We start from the raw sequence: 16,104 nt of genomic DNA on the forward strand, positions 1-16,104 counted from the left end.
GTTGACTGCCTGGAGGTTAGCTAGTGTTTGGAAGGGAGAGGAGAGGCAGCAGGCGGACGTCTTGTCACTGCAGCTCAGAGGGTTTTTCCACAGGTGTTTTTGAGGGCGTGTCGGACTAGTCGTTTGGCAAGCATTGACGCGTTTTGCTGTGACGTCGCAGCAAAGCGGAAAAAAAGGCTGGACTACAAACGAGCTGTTTTCAGGCAGTTCAGAGCAGTGTTTTCTGTGGGAGATGGTGTGGTGTATAACATATGTGCATTTGACCATTACAGTTTAACATAATGCTCTGCAGCTGGGGAGAGGGACAGTGAACCCTTAAGGGGAAGTAATGATTGATGGGTGTACAAAGAGTGAACCCTACTAAGGAATTTGACCTCTGACCCAGTGGTAGGGGGAGTAGAGATTAGTGTGTATGAAGGGACTGTGCCCTTATATGGTATTTAGCAGATACCTAAACATGTCCTATATAAGCTGTGTTCGATGTACAGCGAGACAGAGTGGTCATCGGGCTGGGTCACTCTCCAAGCTGCTGCAGAGCTTGTAATTGATGCTGAATTCTTTGATGTAATAAACTTTTATAACCAAGAACAGTGTCAAGCGGATTTCTTCTCAACACATCATCGCAGCATTATTGTTCGGACACCACAATGGGAACTCCTTTTGGGGTAGACTTTTTCACCCTGCAAACCTATTACATGCACAAAAAAGATATCTAAGTCAATAAAGGAGAAGGAAAAAGCCAAAAGCTCTTTTAGTTTGTTAGCTGTGCACAATGAATGTTTATATTGATTTCTTCAATTCCTAAATGCAAACAGACATTGGTGTGAGAAGTGGACTGAAGGCAACTGACACACAGTAGTGGAAACTTATTACATATTAAATTAAGTACAAAGCTGAGGTACTTGTTCTTCATTTGAGTATTTCCATTACTACTCCATTACATTTGAGGGAAATACTGTGCTTTTTACACTGCATATATTTAAAAGCTTTACTAAATACAGATTTTCAATACAAAATACATGATCATATAAAATATGATGTTGCCATAGAGAAAACTTGGCAACAGAAGATATACTCACAGGAAGGGATTAGTATATTTAATAATACTCAACTCACAATAAATGTAGGATTTGTAAGTATTTGAGTATTTTTATATTGCACTATTGCTACTTTCAGTTAATTAAATAAAAAATCTGAATACTTCCTCCACCACTGCCGACTTACAGTACCTGAGGTGAAACTGAAATTGAACTGCTTGACATGCAGTTACCATCTAAAAACTACAGATACTATTTATTCTACATATTGTATATGTTTAAACCAGCCTTCAGTTGGAGGACGTGTTGAAAGAGTTAATAATAGAAGCAGCCTTTGCAGCAAATCAGCTGAAGCTCAGAACTGGCTGATTTGTATTTGTAGCTTTTAACAGGAGCTTTCTGGCCCAGGGGCCTCTGAACACAGCTGTGGTGGAGAGGGAGGGCATGTAGACGACAATGATCAGTGAGCTGTGTGAGGGTTTGTCCGAGGCGCCATCAGCCATGCGGTCAGGGCATCACCTCTGTCACCCACATAATCTAGTTAGCAGCAGTGTGTCTGGTTCATTAAACATCCATTCACCGAGTAGAAAAGGTTACTTGCCAATGCAGATGATTTGATAGATTTGTAGTACTTAATTATTTGAGTCTTTTCTTTTCAATACTCCACTACATTTCAGAGGGAAGTACTGTACTTTTTACTTTACTATATTTATTAGATTATTAATATTTTTGCATAAACGACCTGAAGAGCTTATAAAATAGATTTTGTTAAAAAATTTAACTACCCAACAGTATACACAAGTACAGCTGATGATTATTCGATGAATCAATTAATTGTTGATTTACAGACAATTAATCAGCAACTATTTTTTTTAGTCGTCAAAGTCATTTTTCATGCAAAAACATTTCATGGTTCCAGCTTCTCAAATATAAAGGTATGCTGCTTTTCCTTTTAATCACTTTTATGTATTTTTAATCATTTTGAAATTTGGACTATTGGTTGGATAAAACAAAGCATTGTGAAGGTGCCACCTTGGGCTCTGGGTATTTGTGATGGCATTTGTGATTTTTTACAAACCAAGCAATACATTAATGGAGAAAACAATTATTAGTGGCAGTCCTGTACAAAATAGCAACGAATCTGCACCACCTCAACCATCATACAGCACGAGTAATAATAATCCAAAGATATAATATATAAGAGTATAAAGGTCACAGGGGCCATTTTTCTACATTGAGTAGTTTTAATTTTAATACTTTAAGTACATCTTCTTGATTATACTTACAGAATTTTTCACATGATTTTCAATGCAGGTCTTTTACTTGTATTTTTCCAGTGTGATATTGGTACTTTTACTTCAGTGTAGGAGCTGAATACTTCTTTCACCACCGGCGGTGCAGTCACCAGGCTGAAACTGACAACAACTCAGAAACAGATATATTTAATTCCTGGCATGTTACACAGGGCTCCTGCCAAGTTCTGGGCCTCCTGAACCACTCAACAACCCCAAACCCCTACATGGCTTTCACTATTCACAACCGCTGTTTTAGAGGACCAATTGTGGCCCGGCACAGCACTCTCACAACCAATGGGAAACCGCATGTAAGAAGTTTGATTTGCTGTCACAGAGTAACTACGTGTCACCTTGTGTGCACAGCTGTTTTTATTGCATTGAAATCTGCACTATAAGATTAGAGCAGCCAATACTAGGGATGCACAGATCTGATACTGATTTCAGATACTGACTCAAATAGCTGGATTGGCCGATCTATTCAGTTCAATTACAGGTGTACCACATGATGCATTAGCAGTGTGCTGGTAGACCTGAACATTTTGCCAGGAGAGCTAACACAGCGTTTTGTTTTACAAAGTTAGGAAGCAATATCTAAGTCAAGCCTGATTTTGCCTTATGCATAAAATAATGATTTCCAGCCTGATCTCACAGTGAGAAATACAGCTTAATTATTTAACACTGGTATCCGATCAGTAGGCCTACTGGGCATCGGCCGATACGCAAAGCACAGATCAGTGCATCCCTAGCCAATATCTACATGTGGGCAACAGCAATAACATCAGATATACCATGAGTACATGGGTATCATCATCATCACTTTGATTAGTAGGTGAAACAAACTATGTACTTTCTCAACCAGTTGAAATAATAGGTTGCTAATGGGGTCAACTTAAAATGTCTAAACCTGTACATTTTGTTGTTTATAGCCTACACAAGGTCTAAACTTTAATAAACATCTTCCCTCAGCTTTGTAACAAGCACTGATCGGACCAAATCAAACAAATTCAGTTATGGAAAAACTCACAAATGTACAAATCTGGTTCTAAATCTTGTTTGTAAAGCAGGACTATTGAATGGTACGATAGTTTAAAGGACTTTCATGGTCACTCTGTGCTCTTTTAAACAGCAGTTTCTCCAGACATCATCAAACTGAGAGAGAACATAATGACTGAAGTGTACAATGTAAATGCAAAATAACAATGTTGCAAATGGTTTATCCTGATTAGATGTATATAGTCTGTTATCTTTAGCGTTACAAACATGGATGGTGATATAGCCTAAGCCTAAATTAGCCATTACAAACCAAAACACTTGCTATTGTCTAGCTGCAAAGTATTATGGGATGAATTATGTATAGAGCTACAAGGATTAGGCTACTTGACGTTCGTTTGGTAAATAGAAAAATCTGTTTCTATTTTGAGAATCGATTAATTATTCACATCAGTCTTTTAAAAGAAGATTACCTAGCTCCAGTTGCTCATTTGTGAGGATTTTCTGCTTTAATTTGTCTTGTGATTGTAAACTGAATATCTTTGGGTTTTGGACAAAACAAGTAATTTGAAGGTTGTGATGAGCATTTTTCACACCTTCCTGTCATTTCATAAAACCGAAAGATTATTCAATAATGTAAAAGAAAAATCACATCAATTGAGAATGAAAATAATGCTCCTAATTATATGCACTGGGTGAAAACAGTCTAATACAGCTCTTGTAGTCTTTGACAAGCAAGATGCACTAAAAACATAGACTTAACATTATTTGGTGAATTATAGGACTTGAAAAAAAAAACATTTTCTAGAGAAATGCTAAACTTTTGAATCCCTTTAAAAACTTCCAAAACAGTCCCTCAGACTTGCTCATAGCTGCTCAAACTGGGTTTATTGAAACATTATTCTCCACTGTTGTGCTTGGCTCGACATCTGCTTAACCTGTGCGAAGGTAGGCTCCTGGATTCTGGTAGCTGTAGTCTGGACAGACTTTTTGAACCAGTCTGTAGTCTGTGCTGTAGAAAGACACGTAGATGCAGATAACCTGAAAGGGTTTGGAGCACATCCAGGTAACGTGGCTCTGGGTCTGCTCCTGAGCGCATGTCTTGGAGGGGTCGTAGTTGCACAGCATCACCTTTTTGTTCCGTTCGGTTTTCTCATAGTCTACCCTACAGTTGAATGTCTTCGAGTCTTTGGGGTTGACCACACTTTGGCGCTCCAGATCAAACTCCACCTCTTTCATCGGTGGGACGAGACTGACAGACACATTGCCCACACCTGTGGAGTTGTGGCGGAAGTAGACTCCGAGAGAGCCGTTCCCGTGATCCACGATCTTGCCCATTATCAGCAAATTCAGTTTGACAGTTTTGATGTTTGAATAAAACTCGCCCCAGCTGAACGTCATGATGGGACGAAGCTTTAACTTTAAGGATGGGTTGGAAGACGACTGGGCGTTTGCTCCAAGTATTTCCAGAAGTCCCTGCTTTGAAAGAGGAATAAAAGGATTGATGGGTAGTTTGGTGTTCTGATTCAAACTCTTAGTTTCAGGTGCCCAGTTTTTCTGTGAAGACAAGTCTTGGTCTCTGTTGAGTTCAGGTGATGATCTCTTGCTGAAGGTGAAGTTGCCAAGAACCAACTAGACAGACAATCAGGAGAGAAAGGTGGACACTGAGTACAACTGGAAGTAAATTAATAAGTAAAATAGAGCGGTGAAAAAAGAGAGTAACAATCTGTTATTCGGTTATAATTCCCTAAAAATATCTATTTTACAGCCCAAAACTTGCGAAATGTTAAAAAGAAATATTGAAAACATAATTTACATTATGAACACTGATGAAAAATACTGCATTCAGATTTGCTTTGTAAGTAGTACTACCATAAAAATGTTCTGAGGTGCCAAATATAAAATTACTTATCCTGAAGAATGGTCCCTTTTAATTACTGATGCAACTGCCTGTAAGAAGCATTTAACTACACACACTCACTGTTAAATTAAACTCCAAAACAGTATTGTATTTAAGTAGCTAATAGTTTATTTTTTATGTGTGTAAAACTGTCACAAAAAATATGGCTGAAAATAATTGCAGAAGTCACATAAGTTTCAGTATGTGGCAACACTAAGTTCTTGTGTAAATAGGGTTAGGGTTAGTTTTGTTTGTTTTTAATGTGACATGCATCTAATTGTTCAGTGCTTCTAGTTTCTTGTACTTACCAAACAAAAAGTTCCTTTCAGAAGTGTCCAAACAAAGCACTGCCTGGCAAACATCTCCATAGTGCATAAATTCCTGTCTGAAGATCCATCCACTCTCGCCAGAAGTTCATTCAGGCCGGGTTAACTTTTGGAAGTCCATGTTGAACAGCGACATCCACATTAAACGCTGAGAGAGTGACTCAGTTGCACTGGCGGGAAACCTTCTGCAGCCTCCACTCACAGCACGCACACTGGGAGGCTTTCTCAGATCTCCAGATTTTCAACACTCAGTTTTGCTGTGCCTGCCCTCACTCTCTCTCCCCTTTTCTCTGATTCACCCACCCACACACACACACACACACACACACACACACACACACACACACACACGTTTGTTCCACAGTCTCCGTGAGGACATCTCATCGACATAATGCATTTCCAAGCCCCTTACCCCTAAACCTTTTGCATTGCAACTATAAGCCTAACTCCAACCCTCCCCCTCCCCTTATTGTAGCCTGAACCCTAAAAATAAGTCTTAGCCCTCAAAAAGCTTATTATTATTACATACCCTTTTTTAAGGATATGCAGTGTTGACAAGATCTCCACTCCTTCGCCTTGACAAACATCATGCATTATGCTGTGGGTAATAAAATAACTGAAACTTCATTCATGGTGTTTGGGAGGCAAACTAATCCAAGACAATGCGGTACTGCCATCTTGTGGCCACATAAAGTGCAGGCTGAGCTGGAATAGGGCAACCAAATAAGATGTGATTGTCCTACTATTAGCTTCATTATGATAAAATCCCCTAAAAACTGGTCACATCGTCATTCGTGATGAGAGCATTGTTTGAAAAGTGTCATTTATTAAGCGTTTAACACTCACAAACTCAGCAAATTTGCTTCACTTGGGTCTCATTTATAAACGCTGCGTACCTACAAAACAGGGCTGGAAACGTGCGTACACCATTTCCCAAGCACAGGTTGTGATCTATAAAAAAAACAAAAAAACAATGACAATGTGCGGAAATCCTGAACCATGTACGCACATTTGAGGAGAAATGAGAATTGGCGACTCACATGGCAGAAGGATGAAACGGTTTGAAATGAATAGGCCCTATTGTGTAAAATAAATCGAAATATTGCCTCTGGGTAACATATTATAGGCTTAAAGCCTTTCTGAATAAACAAACACCCGTTTGATTGATTTTCCCTGAAGTGCGCAAAAAACATCATTTAAGGTCACACAAAAAGAACCAGATGTAGGATAATAAACACAAACATCTGTTTCGGCAAAAGAATGCCTCAGATATGTTGTACAGTTTAATCGGGAATCATATTAATTAATACTTGCATGCAGTGCAATTTATTCTCATAAATAAGGTGAACAGGAGGACAAATTTAAATTGATGCCGTTTTCAATGCGTCAGTCGATTAGAGTGCTTTTCATGTATTGTTATCACATGTTGCCTTATCGAGCCAAACGCTGTGCGCCAGCGTGTGGTTGTGATGTGCTGCTTGTAAAAACACTTATGCACTTATTAAGTAAATCTTTCAGTGTGCTGCTTTTGTCATTAACAACAAGTCATATTTCTTTTCTCAGCCTTGTTAAGAGAGTGGACTGCTTGTACAGCCAAATAAATGTCTTACAGCCAAATTAATCTCTATTCAAACGGGGGAATCCAAATTAGTACCTGGGTCATCCTTGCGTGTGTGTGTCCCCTTCCAGGCAGCGACTTCTCAAGAGCGATGCCCCTTCCTGTAGATCAGTTACAAAGGAGTGGTGCTCCGGTGCCCCCTTTACTCCAGTGCACAAGCGTTGCGTGAAAGTGTGTTTTTTACCCACCAAACAACTTCAGCTTCACCAAAAAAAACGTCTGTGTCACACTTTAAATTCCGTTTTGTAGCTTATCTGTCAGAATTTGCCTCCTTTTCTTAATGGAGTCAGTATGTATCAATATTATAATATTATAATATGGCGTTTCACTGACCAATTATAATATTGTGAATATTATATTGAATATTTTCAATATATTGAATATGTTTTGGTGTATTGTGGCTTTTGGGCCCAATGACACTTTTAGTGAGGTTTCTATGCACAGTTTTATGAATGAGATCCCAGGACTGTGGTGGGTGTCATTTGATCAGATTTGATCAGTAGCCTGGATTTATAAGCTAACAGCCCCACAACTGTCATCAATTTTGATTCAAATATTGCTAAATCCTGGTTGGTGCTCAGAAGGACATGGCTGAAAATCAGTGAGAAGGGCACAGAGAGAAACACAATAAGGGAAATATCTCATGTCAAATAAACCAAAAACTGTTCTGACTTGGACTGAAATGGTAATCATTAAGCATTACTCTCAGAAAGAATCTGATTGAGAAATTACGTTTTGAGGGCCTTTAAGATGTTACATCAGTAATAATTACTCAAGACATTCTGGATAATTGGATCAAAGACAAACAACATTTTGTCACATGACAATGGACCCTCTGGGCCCAGATCTTTTGTGCTACACCACCAGCAGCCACTGACAGTCATGACTTTAAAACATTATTTGCAGTTTGTGCAGGTACAGATTAGGCCTCTACAGCTGCAGGGTTTTCTGCATGTTGCACAATTGTTATTTGAATAATACAAAGGATAATGATAATGTTTGCACGCTCTTAATCTCCTATCAGCCTCAAGACCAGGAAAGTCACGCTACATGCAGAACTGCACATGTGCAGAGGCAATAGTAGTGTGAATCGTTTCTAGTCATTGGAGAAAAATAAAACAAACTAAAAACTGTGATTCATCAACATTCAAATTAAAACATTATTTTGTGTTTGATCAAACATTGCCTCATTAAGTTGAGGATGAAAATGAAAGATGATTCCAGTAGTAATTTAATTCTATCACGTTTTACATTTTTTGGGGGCCATAGAATCTAGGATTAACTAGAAAATCTTGCACTTCCTGCAATCTGCCTTTGCTTGTGGCTCAGGTCACATTGCAGGTTTTGTTCTTCTCGGATTCAATTTCTTGGGTCAGTTTAAGGAAGAAGATTTTAAAAAGTATCAAATGTCACTTCCAATTCAGGACAAAGTTAGAGAGAACGTGCTACACTCTGCTATTGGCCCTTTCCTTTGTTGCTTTACTGAGCAACAGGCAAACATTTTCATTTACCTTCTTGCCGTGTTCCAGGTAAAACTGACCGACTTTAATGATTTATAATAATATAATAATAATAATCTTTATTTGTAGAGCATTTTTCAAAAACAAGTTACAAAGTGCTTTAACAAGTGTAAAGACAATAATACCCAAAAGACAATAATACAAAAACAATACAAGATAAAAGCAAGAAAACATTGAAAAGACTAAAATACATGTTTAAAATAAATATAAAATAAGTAAAATAGAAATAAAATAAAAGGGATAAAATAAAGTCAAATACAATCGGGAAAGTTTCTCCTATAAAAGTATGTTTTAAGAAGGGACTTAAAAGAGTTCACTGTCTGAATTTAATAATGAGTACATCATAAGCCTAATGTATGAGCCTGTAGTACAGAGCAGAAAAGTGAAACACAGACACACACACACACACACACACACCAAGACTTGCAGCAAAATGAAAGTGTGTCATCTCGATCAATACAATCATAATCTGGTTTAACCAGAAGCACAGATGACAATCAAATAATACACTTTAAATATCATCCATTTGTTTTCCTTTACTTAGTGTGTTTCAACTGTTCAATTTGTTTATTTGTTATTTTATTCTCTTTTATTTTCTGGACTGATCTATCTTGATTGTTGCATGTAACTCACTTTCTAACTCTGCTCTGAAAAATGTTTAAATAAAGATTGTCACTATTATTCTTATATACCAGTTTTGATCATATAAACCAATGTTGTTTATATACTGCTTATAAATGCTAAATAGGGTGAGGCTTACAGTACCCATAAACCTAACTCAATTAACAGATGAGGACATATAAATATCTAAACAGGAATGGCTCTAACGACCATAATGAATGTCGTTACTATAGCCAGGAGCACTAAGTGGTATCAATGATCTTGGCAAACGACCCCCCAGAGGTTAAATAGCTGAGTTTCCCTACTGGTCAGTCAGAACTGAAGAAGTCTCTTGGATGAGGGACGAAACGTAATCTAGTATCCACCAGGTCCAGTTGCCCTTGTTTTTTAAGCTTCTTTGGAAATCTATACGGGCATTTCTGTAGTGTCACCTATCAACAAACTAAACTGTATATTTCACCATGGCAATTTGAAGAGTCTGTAGCACTACACACATTAGAAAACGGAGTCACCCTGAAAGTAATATTATTTGCAAAAACAGAAAATTAATTCCATCCATCCATCCATCGTCAACCGCTTATCCTGTGTGACATCGGGCAAAAGGCGACGTAGACCCTGGACAGGTCGGCAGCCCAACCGAAAATGAATTTCAACTATTAATTTTATGAACAGCAGTATGTATCCATGGCTGATAAGAGATAAAAATGAACACTCTTCTGCCAACAAGGAGTCACAGTAAAAGAAACATGTGTTAAGATAAGATAAGCTTGTGTACTTCTGTATAAATTGTCTGGGTTTCCGTTTCTTGTTGGCGTGTTGTCATCATACGTTGAGTGTCTCTCCTGTAACATGTTTGGACCCTGCTGGATTTATTTGGATTATTCTTTCTGTGTGGACGTTGCTTCTCATGTGGTGGACCTAAATTGTGTTGTCTAGTCTGTTGATGATGTAAATCTTACAACTGACTTCAGTTTTTAAAATGCTGCAATTAACCCGCAACTCTCCGTGCCTTCCTGACAGTATGACGCGACCAATATGGGCCCAGCAGACATTAGTAGTGGAGTGGACTATGATCTCTTAAATGTGGATTTCAATTCTGTGGACACTAAGCGCCGTAAATTTGTTTATAAGTTAATGGAAAAGAGAATTTTGGCAAAACCGAGATTGGTGAATATTCTTGGCATTGTTTGCTTAGCTGAAGAAAGACTAGCTATGCCTGGACACTTCTTGTGACTCTGAGGTTAACACTCTCTAACCACCAGCCATTGTCACTGCCTGAATGTTGTTCAGTAAGCTGCTTCCAGTCTGATCTCCTGCCAGTTGGCTAACAACCCCCGGCCTTCACCTCTGCCAGCCAGTATCCGGCCACCTGATCCCTGGCCCGCTGGCGCTGAGCTCCAGACAGCTAGCCGTCGGCCTGCTAGCCATCGGCAAGCTAGCCCTCACATGCCTGGTTCCTGGCCTGCTAGCAACAAGCAGCTACCAACCAACCAGCATGCCTTCTGTTTGGCAGCATTCTCCTGCCTGTATCATCTAGCTGACAGGCTGTATCCTATTTGGCTAGCGCTGGTAGCCCTCTGCCTGTCCTGCCTGTATCCTGTTCGGCTAGCGCTTCGGCAGCTAGCCTGCATGTCTGCCTGATCCTCTGGCTGCTTTCCCTGTGGAAGGGGATTCACAATGACAGAAAGACTCTGGGTCAATGACACTACTAGCCTATTTTTCTATGCGGGCCAAGTAGTCAGAAGAAGCACGAGCCGCTAGCCTTCTGGTGGCTATCTACAAGGCTAGCTATCCAGCTAGGTCTTCGTCTGATTCACGTCGAGTGAAATCCCCATGAGGGATACTTGCTGCTGCATTGCCCCTCTGCTGCCCAGCACCATGGAGGTTTCCCCTGTCTTACCTGATCGTCTGCCTGTGGCCCGGCCAACTCCAGCCACCACTGTCCAGTTGGCAGCCCAGCTGACTCCAGCCTCTGGTGCTCAGTTGGCAGGCCAACCAACTCCTGTTGCAGGTATCCAGTTGGCGGCCCAGCTGACTCCAGAACCTTGTCTGACAAGCCACACTGACAACTAGCAGTCTTTTGAAGTGACTCACATGGCCATCTTCTCTGGGACCCATGGAGGCCAGAGGAGGAGAAGTGGACATCATGATTCCTGACCCTATGGGCAGTCACCCTGGAGTCTCCATCACTTGACTCCACCGAGTCTTTGTTGACTTGCTCCTCACCTTGATCTTCGTACTAACTGCTGACCAGCTCTTCGTCCTCTTCACTGACCAGCTCTTCGTCCTCTTCACTGCCCAGCACCTCATCATTGCCACTGTTCATGCTGCGTAGGTCTCACTGCCCGGCATCCCTGAGATTGAGCGGCCTGGTGTCATAGAGATGGAGATGCTCAACACTGCAGAAACGAAGCTGCCTAGGGCTACAGAGACAGAGCTACTCAGAGATCCACAGACAGCTGGTGAGTGCCCCAGGGCTTCAGCTAGCCAGTGCTCCTGGGACTATACTGGCTTGCACCCCTAAGACTGTGTTGTCATGTGGTCCAGTCTGGCCATGTTTGCTGTTGGCTGACCAGCCGACTCCTGTTTCCTGTATCCAGTTGGTGGCCCAGCTGACTCCTGACCGTACTGAGTGGCAGCTACTTCCTAACCCTGTTTTGCTGCCATAGCCCCCTATTCTGGCTGTAGGTGAGCCAGTAGTATTGCAACAAATTCCTGCTCCTGCAAAGCTGCAACATTCACCTGACCGATGTCTATGAAGATTCTCAGTCATCCAGGTCATAGTTATCCAACGAAGGTTAAAATCAAGGGCAACTGGACTTGGTTGAAGATAGTGGAAGACGTTTCGTCCCTCATCCAAAGGACTTCTTCAGTTCTGACTGACTGGCAGGGAAACTCAGCTATTTAACCTCAGTGGGGTCGTTATCCCGGGTCATCGATACCGCTGGTTCGTTAGTGTTCCTTGTTGCTGTGATGACAGTCGTTACAGTCGTTAAGACTACCTGTGGCCAAGACTGAACAACCATCGTTGGTATCTTCACCTGAGGCCAATAGGTTACGTTTGTTGAGTTTCCTGGGAAGTGATGAAAGGACAGCATTGTAAGTGGGGGATAAGTGGTGGCGTAGACCCCCTCCCCTGTTCAATGTCGGCTTCTCAACCCTGGTGTAGATGGCTTCCCTGACTCCTCTTTCAAACCATCCATCTTCTCTGTCTAAAATGTGCATCTGGTGGTCCTCAAACGAGTGTCCTCTGTCCTTCAGATGTAAGTAGACTGCAGAGTCTTGACCTGAGGAGTTGGCCCTTCTGTGTTGAGCCATGCGTTTGTGTAGTGGTTGTTTAGTCTCCCCAATATACAGGTCTGTGCATTCCTCACTGCATTGGACCGCATACACTAGATTGCTTTTCTTGTGTTTGGGTGTGCGGTCTTTGGGGTGTACCAGCATCTGTGTGTCTTAGTGTGTTCTTGGGTTTAAAAAACACAGGGATGTTATGTTTGTTGAAAATCCTCCTGAGTTTCTCTGATACTCCAGACATGTATGGAATCACAATGTTGCGCCCAAGCCAGAGAGAAGGAACAGAACCACCTGAACCACCACTTACAGCCTGTGGATACCCTAAATGGACCTTTGTGAAGACAGCCACAAGATCCAAGAAGAACAAGGAGGAAAAGAAGGTCAAACGCAACAACATTGTGATTGTGGCCACAGGTAGTCTTAACGACTAACGAACACTAACGAACCAGCGGTATCGATGACCCGGGATAACGACCCCACTGAGGTTAAATAGCTGAGTTTCCCTGCCAGTCAGTCAGAACTGAAGAAGTCCTTTGGATGAGGGACGATACATCTTCCAGTATCTTCAACCAAGTCCAGTTGCCCTTGATTTTAACCTTCGTTGGATTCACCTGACCCTTCTCAGCTGAGACAACCCTCTGACTTTGCTGAGCTGCCACCTGTTGACTTTGCCGAGCTACTACAGTCCCTGGACTTTGTTGTACTGTCTCAGCTACTTTTCCAGCCTCCAGATGCTGTTTTGCTGCAGCAGCTGCCTGCCCCTAGGGTCCAATCAGCTATCCAGCTAATTCCGGACCCTGCTGTCTCAGCTCCCTGCTCCTGCAGAGCTTCAGTTGATTTTGACGCCTTTGCTGCATCAACTCTCTAAAACCCCTGTGGTGTCACCGGTTTTCAGCCCAGCTGAATACTGGCACTGGTTCCCTGTTCTGCTGCTTTGCTGCTGGCTGTCAGTCCTGCTCTGCCTCCTAAGAGGTCTCACCTTCGTTGGCTTCCTTAGGGTCAATTCCTTAGGGTCTTCACCTCCATCGCCGGCCTCCTGTCCAGCCATCTGAGGGTCTTTGCCCTTGTCGACGACCTCCGGAGAGGTCTTGCCTTCGTCAGCCTCCTGTCCGGCTTCCTAAGTGTTGCCTTGCCCCCCTTGTTTGCCCTCTGGCTACCCAGCCGTAATTCCCGTTTTTGCCCCTTTCTGACTGGCCTGTTAGTGAGAGTGGGATACCACAACAGCGCAGCACCGACCCCAGTGGCAGTCAGGAAAGAACCCAAGCAGCCAGGACCCCACAGATGACCAGAGACCACATGCCATGGGGACAGCCCCTCCCCGCCCAAAGAGGGAATAGCAGAGAGTCCCCACAGCCAGGGAGCAAGACCACGGGAGAACCAGGAGCATCAGCCTCCATCCCAGCCAGAGGCCACCCCAAAGTGTGGGTGAGGGCAGAGCCAGCATTAGGCCCGCCACAACCTCCAATGAGAGCCCCGACCCCCCAGACAGCCACCCCCAAGAGAGCGGGCCAAGACCCACTGCGACAACACCGGCCATGTGCCCCCTGGAACTTCCGCAGCCCTTGTTATGGCAGAGCCAGTGGGAGTCAGCAGTGGGGGGCCCATCCCCGCTGAAGACGGCCCCTGCGAGGTGAGGAGACAACGGGACCCAGGCTAAGGTGCATTTAGTCGCAACAATGAGCACCCCTCATCTGGCAAGCAGTGGAGCCTCCCAAAGTGCCCCTCCCACCCGCCAAGCCCTCAATCTAATATGTGATTAAAAGCCCCGGGGGAGCCCAGCTCTCAGAGATCCAGAGCTCCAAACCCCAGGACCCCACACAAACCCAAAGGCAGCTCAGCACAGTCCCGACCCGCAGTCCTCTAGCCCAGAACAGCAATGCCGCGACCACCCACCCCCAATAAGTGATGGAATTGATCAAGGTGGACCAGAGAGACTAGAATTCTGCAAATGGTTTTTTTATTGAGGAAGCAGACATTCTCTCCAGGCTAAATGCTGTCTAACAGGAGATTCTTATATTGGGTGATACTTAAATTCTTTTTAGCCTTCCAGTTCATGAGGATAGTTTTTTGGCAATGCATAGGGCAGTGAGAAGCATGTCAACCTCTCTACGAAGGTCCTCCAGCATGCAGAGTGAGGGGGAAACTGGGACAAGGTACCTCAAGTTGATAGGTCTTCACATATTTTCTGCCAGAACAGACAGCCACATAGCCAGATAGCATGCATGTAACTATCAGAGATGTTACCTGAACAGTTCAGGCAAATGTTTACTGCATTAGACCCATCCTAAATATCCTTTGTCCTGTATAGTGTATTTAGTTGAAAGTTTTATACTGTATGAGTTGTAGATTGGGATTTTTAGTCATTCTAAAAGTAAACATATTTGCGTCCAGAAGGTTTACTAATGGATTGATCTGTCTCCCACTTTAGGACTGGGAGAGAGATTGAACTATCTGTTTTAGACAGTAACACTTGTATTTTTAGATAATAGTTTGGGGGACAGTTTAAGGAAGTTTGTTATCAATGGAGGTAGATCTAAGTCCAATTTGTTAAACTTAAATCTCTCCCGAATTATGGATTTAAGCTGTTGATATTGTCTGTTTATGTTTAAACATGTATCAATACTCACAACGTTTAGCATGCAGACACATACAATGAATATACAGTGTGAAATGTTGTCCACCACATACAACAATGGTTGCCTGTTCTGCTGATTGTGGTCTTGACCAACAAACATGCACATTTTTCATCATTAATATTTTGTCAATTTTTAACATAAAATGACTGCACAGGTCGCACCAAAGAGAATTAGGCCATTGCTTTGGCAGCATAAGTTAGCTTGTGGCTTATCACAATAGCGTTATCTTATCTGTTGGTATCTTGAGGCTAAGTATCTTGACACTTAAGAGCACTGCAACAATGTATTTACTAAAGCCTTTTGTAGAGTATTAGATCTCAGTTTTTGATATTTGATCATTTTCATTATTCTCTAGACAATGTGACATGGTTAGTGTATGAGGAAGCCAAATACATGTTATACTGACCTATTTGAAACTGATAAAAAAAACCAACAGGCTTTTGGGATTGTGCCAGCTTTTACTGTATAAAGCTTTGCTCTAGCTCTGCAGTCTCAAATGGATTACGGACAAGAACAGCATCACCAGGTAAATATTAAATTCTGTGGACCTATATTTAACAAATGCATATTTCTAAAAAACACAATTTACTATTTTATTATAACTGATAATAAAATTAAATCCATAATAAAATTATGTCCACTCTGGTTGGTAAGCAGATCTGAATAGCCTGGGAGAATGGCAGGCAACATCATGTTGTCTATGCTTCTTTTGTGGATGATAAGTAAGTAGTTCCAATCAAATGTAATTTTAGTTATCTAATTGATTAAGCTTTACTGAAATTCCTTACTGTTGGTATATTTTCTGAGATGCATCTTGATGTATCCATTTATTTACATCTTTGCTTATGTTTTGTTATATTTACAGGC

General features: G+C 41.8%; 1 protein-coding gene across 1 annotated transcript; it reads right to left on the reverse strand.

The window, feature by feature from the left end:
• Nucleotides 1-1,993: 1,993 nt before the first annotated feature.
• Nucleotides 1,994-5,777, reverse strand: LOC123983607 (neurexophilin-1-like). The gene is made up of 2 exons (XM_046069877.1): nucleotides 5,531-5,777; nucleotides 1,994-4,954 (listed from the first exon to the last, which is right to left on the reverse strand). Exons 1-2 carry the CDS (start codon nucleotides 5,588-5,590, stop codon nucleotides 4,256-4,258), a joined length of 759 nt encoding a protein of 252 aa, XP_045925833.1. The 5' UTR covers nucleotides 5,591-5,777; the 3' UTR covers nucleotides 1,994-4,255.
• Nucleotides 5,778-16,104: the final 10,327 nt, after the last annotated feature.

This window comes from Micropterus dolomieu, linkage group LG14 (assembly GCF_021292245.1).
Source record: "Micropterus dolomieu isolate WLL.071019.BEF.003 ecotype Adirondacks linkage group LG14, ASM2129224v1, whole genome shotgun sequence".
Taxonomy (NCBI): Eukaryota; Metazoa; Chordata; class Actinopteri; order Centrarchiformes; family Centrarchidae; genus Micropterus; species Micropterus dolomieu.

Coding starts and splice junctions, on each gene's coding strand:
- LOC123983607 (XM_046069877.1), bottom strand. CDS start 5,590: ATGGAGATGTTTGCCAGGCAGTGCTTTGTTTGGACACTTCTGAAAGGA. Junction 4,955..5,530: donor TGAAAGGAACTTTTTGTTTG/GTAAGTACAAGA, acceptor TTGTCTGTCTAG/TTGGTTCTTGGCAACTTCAC.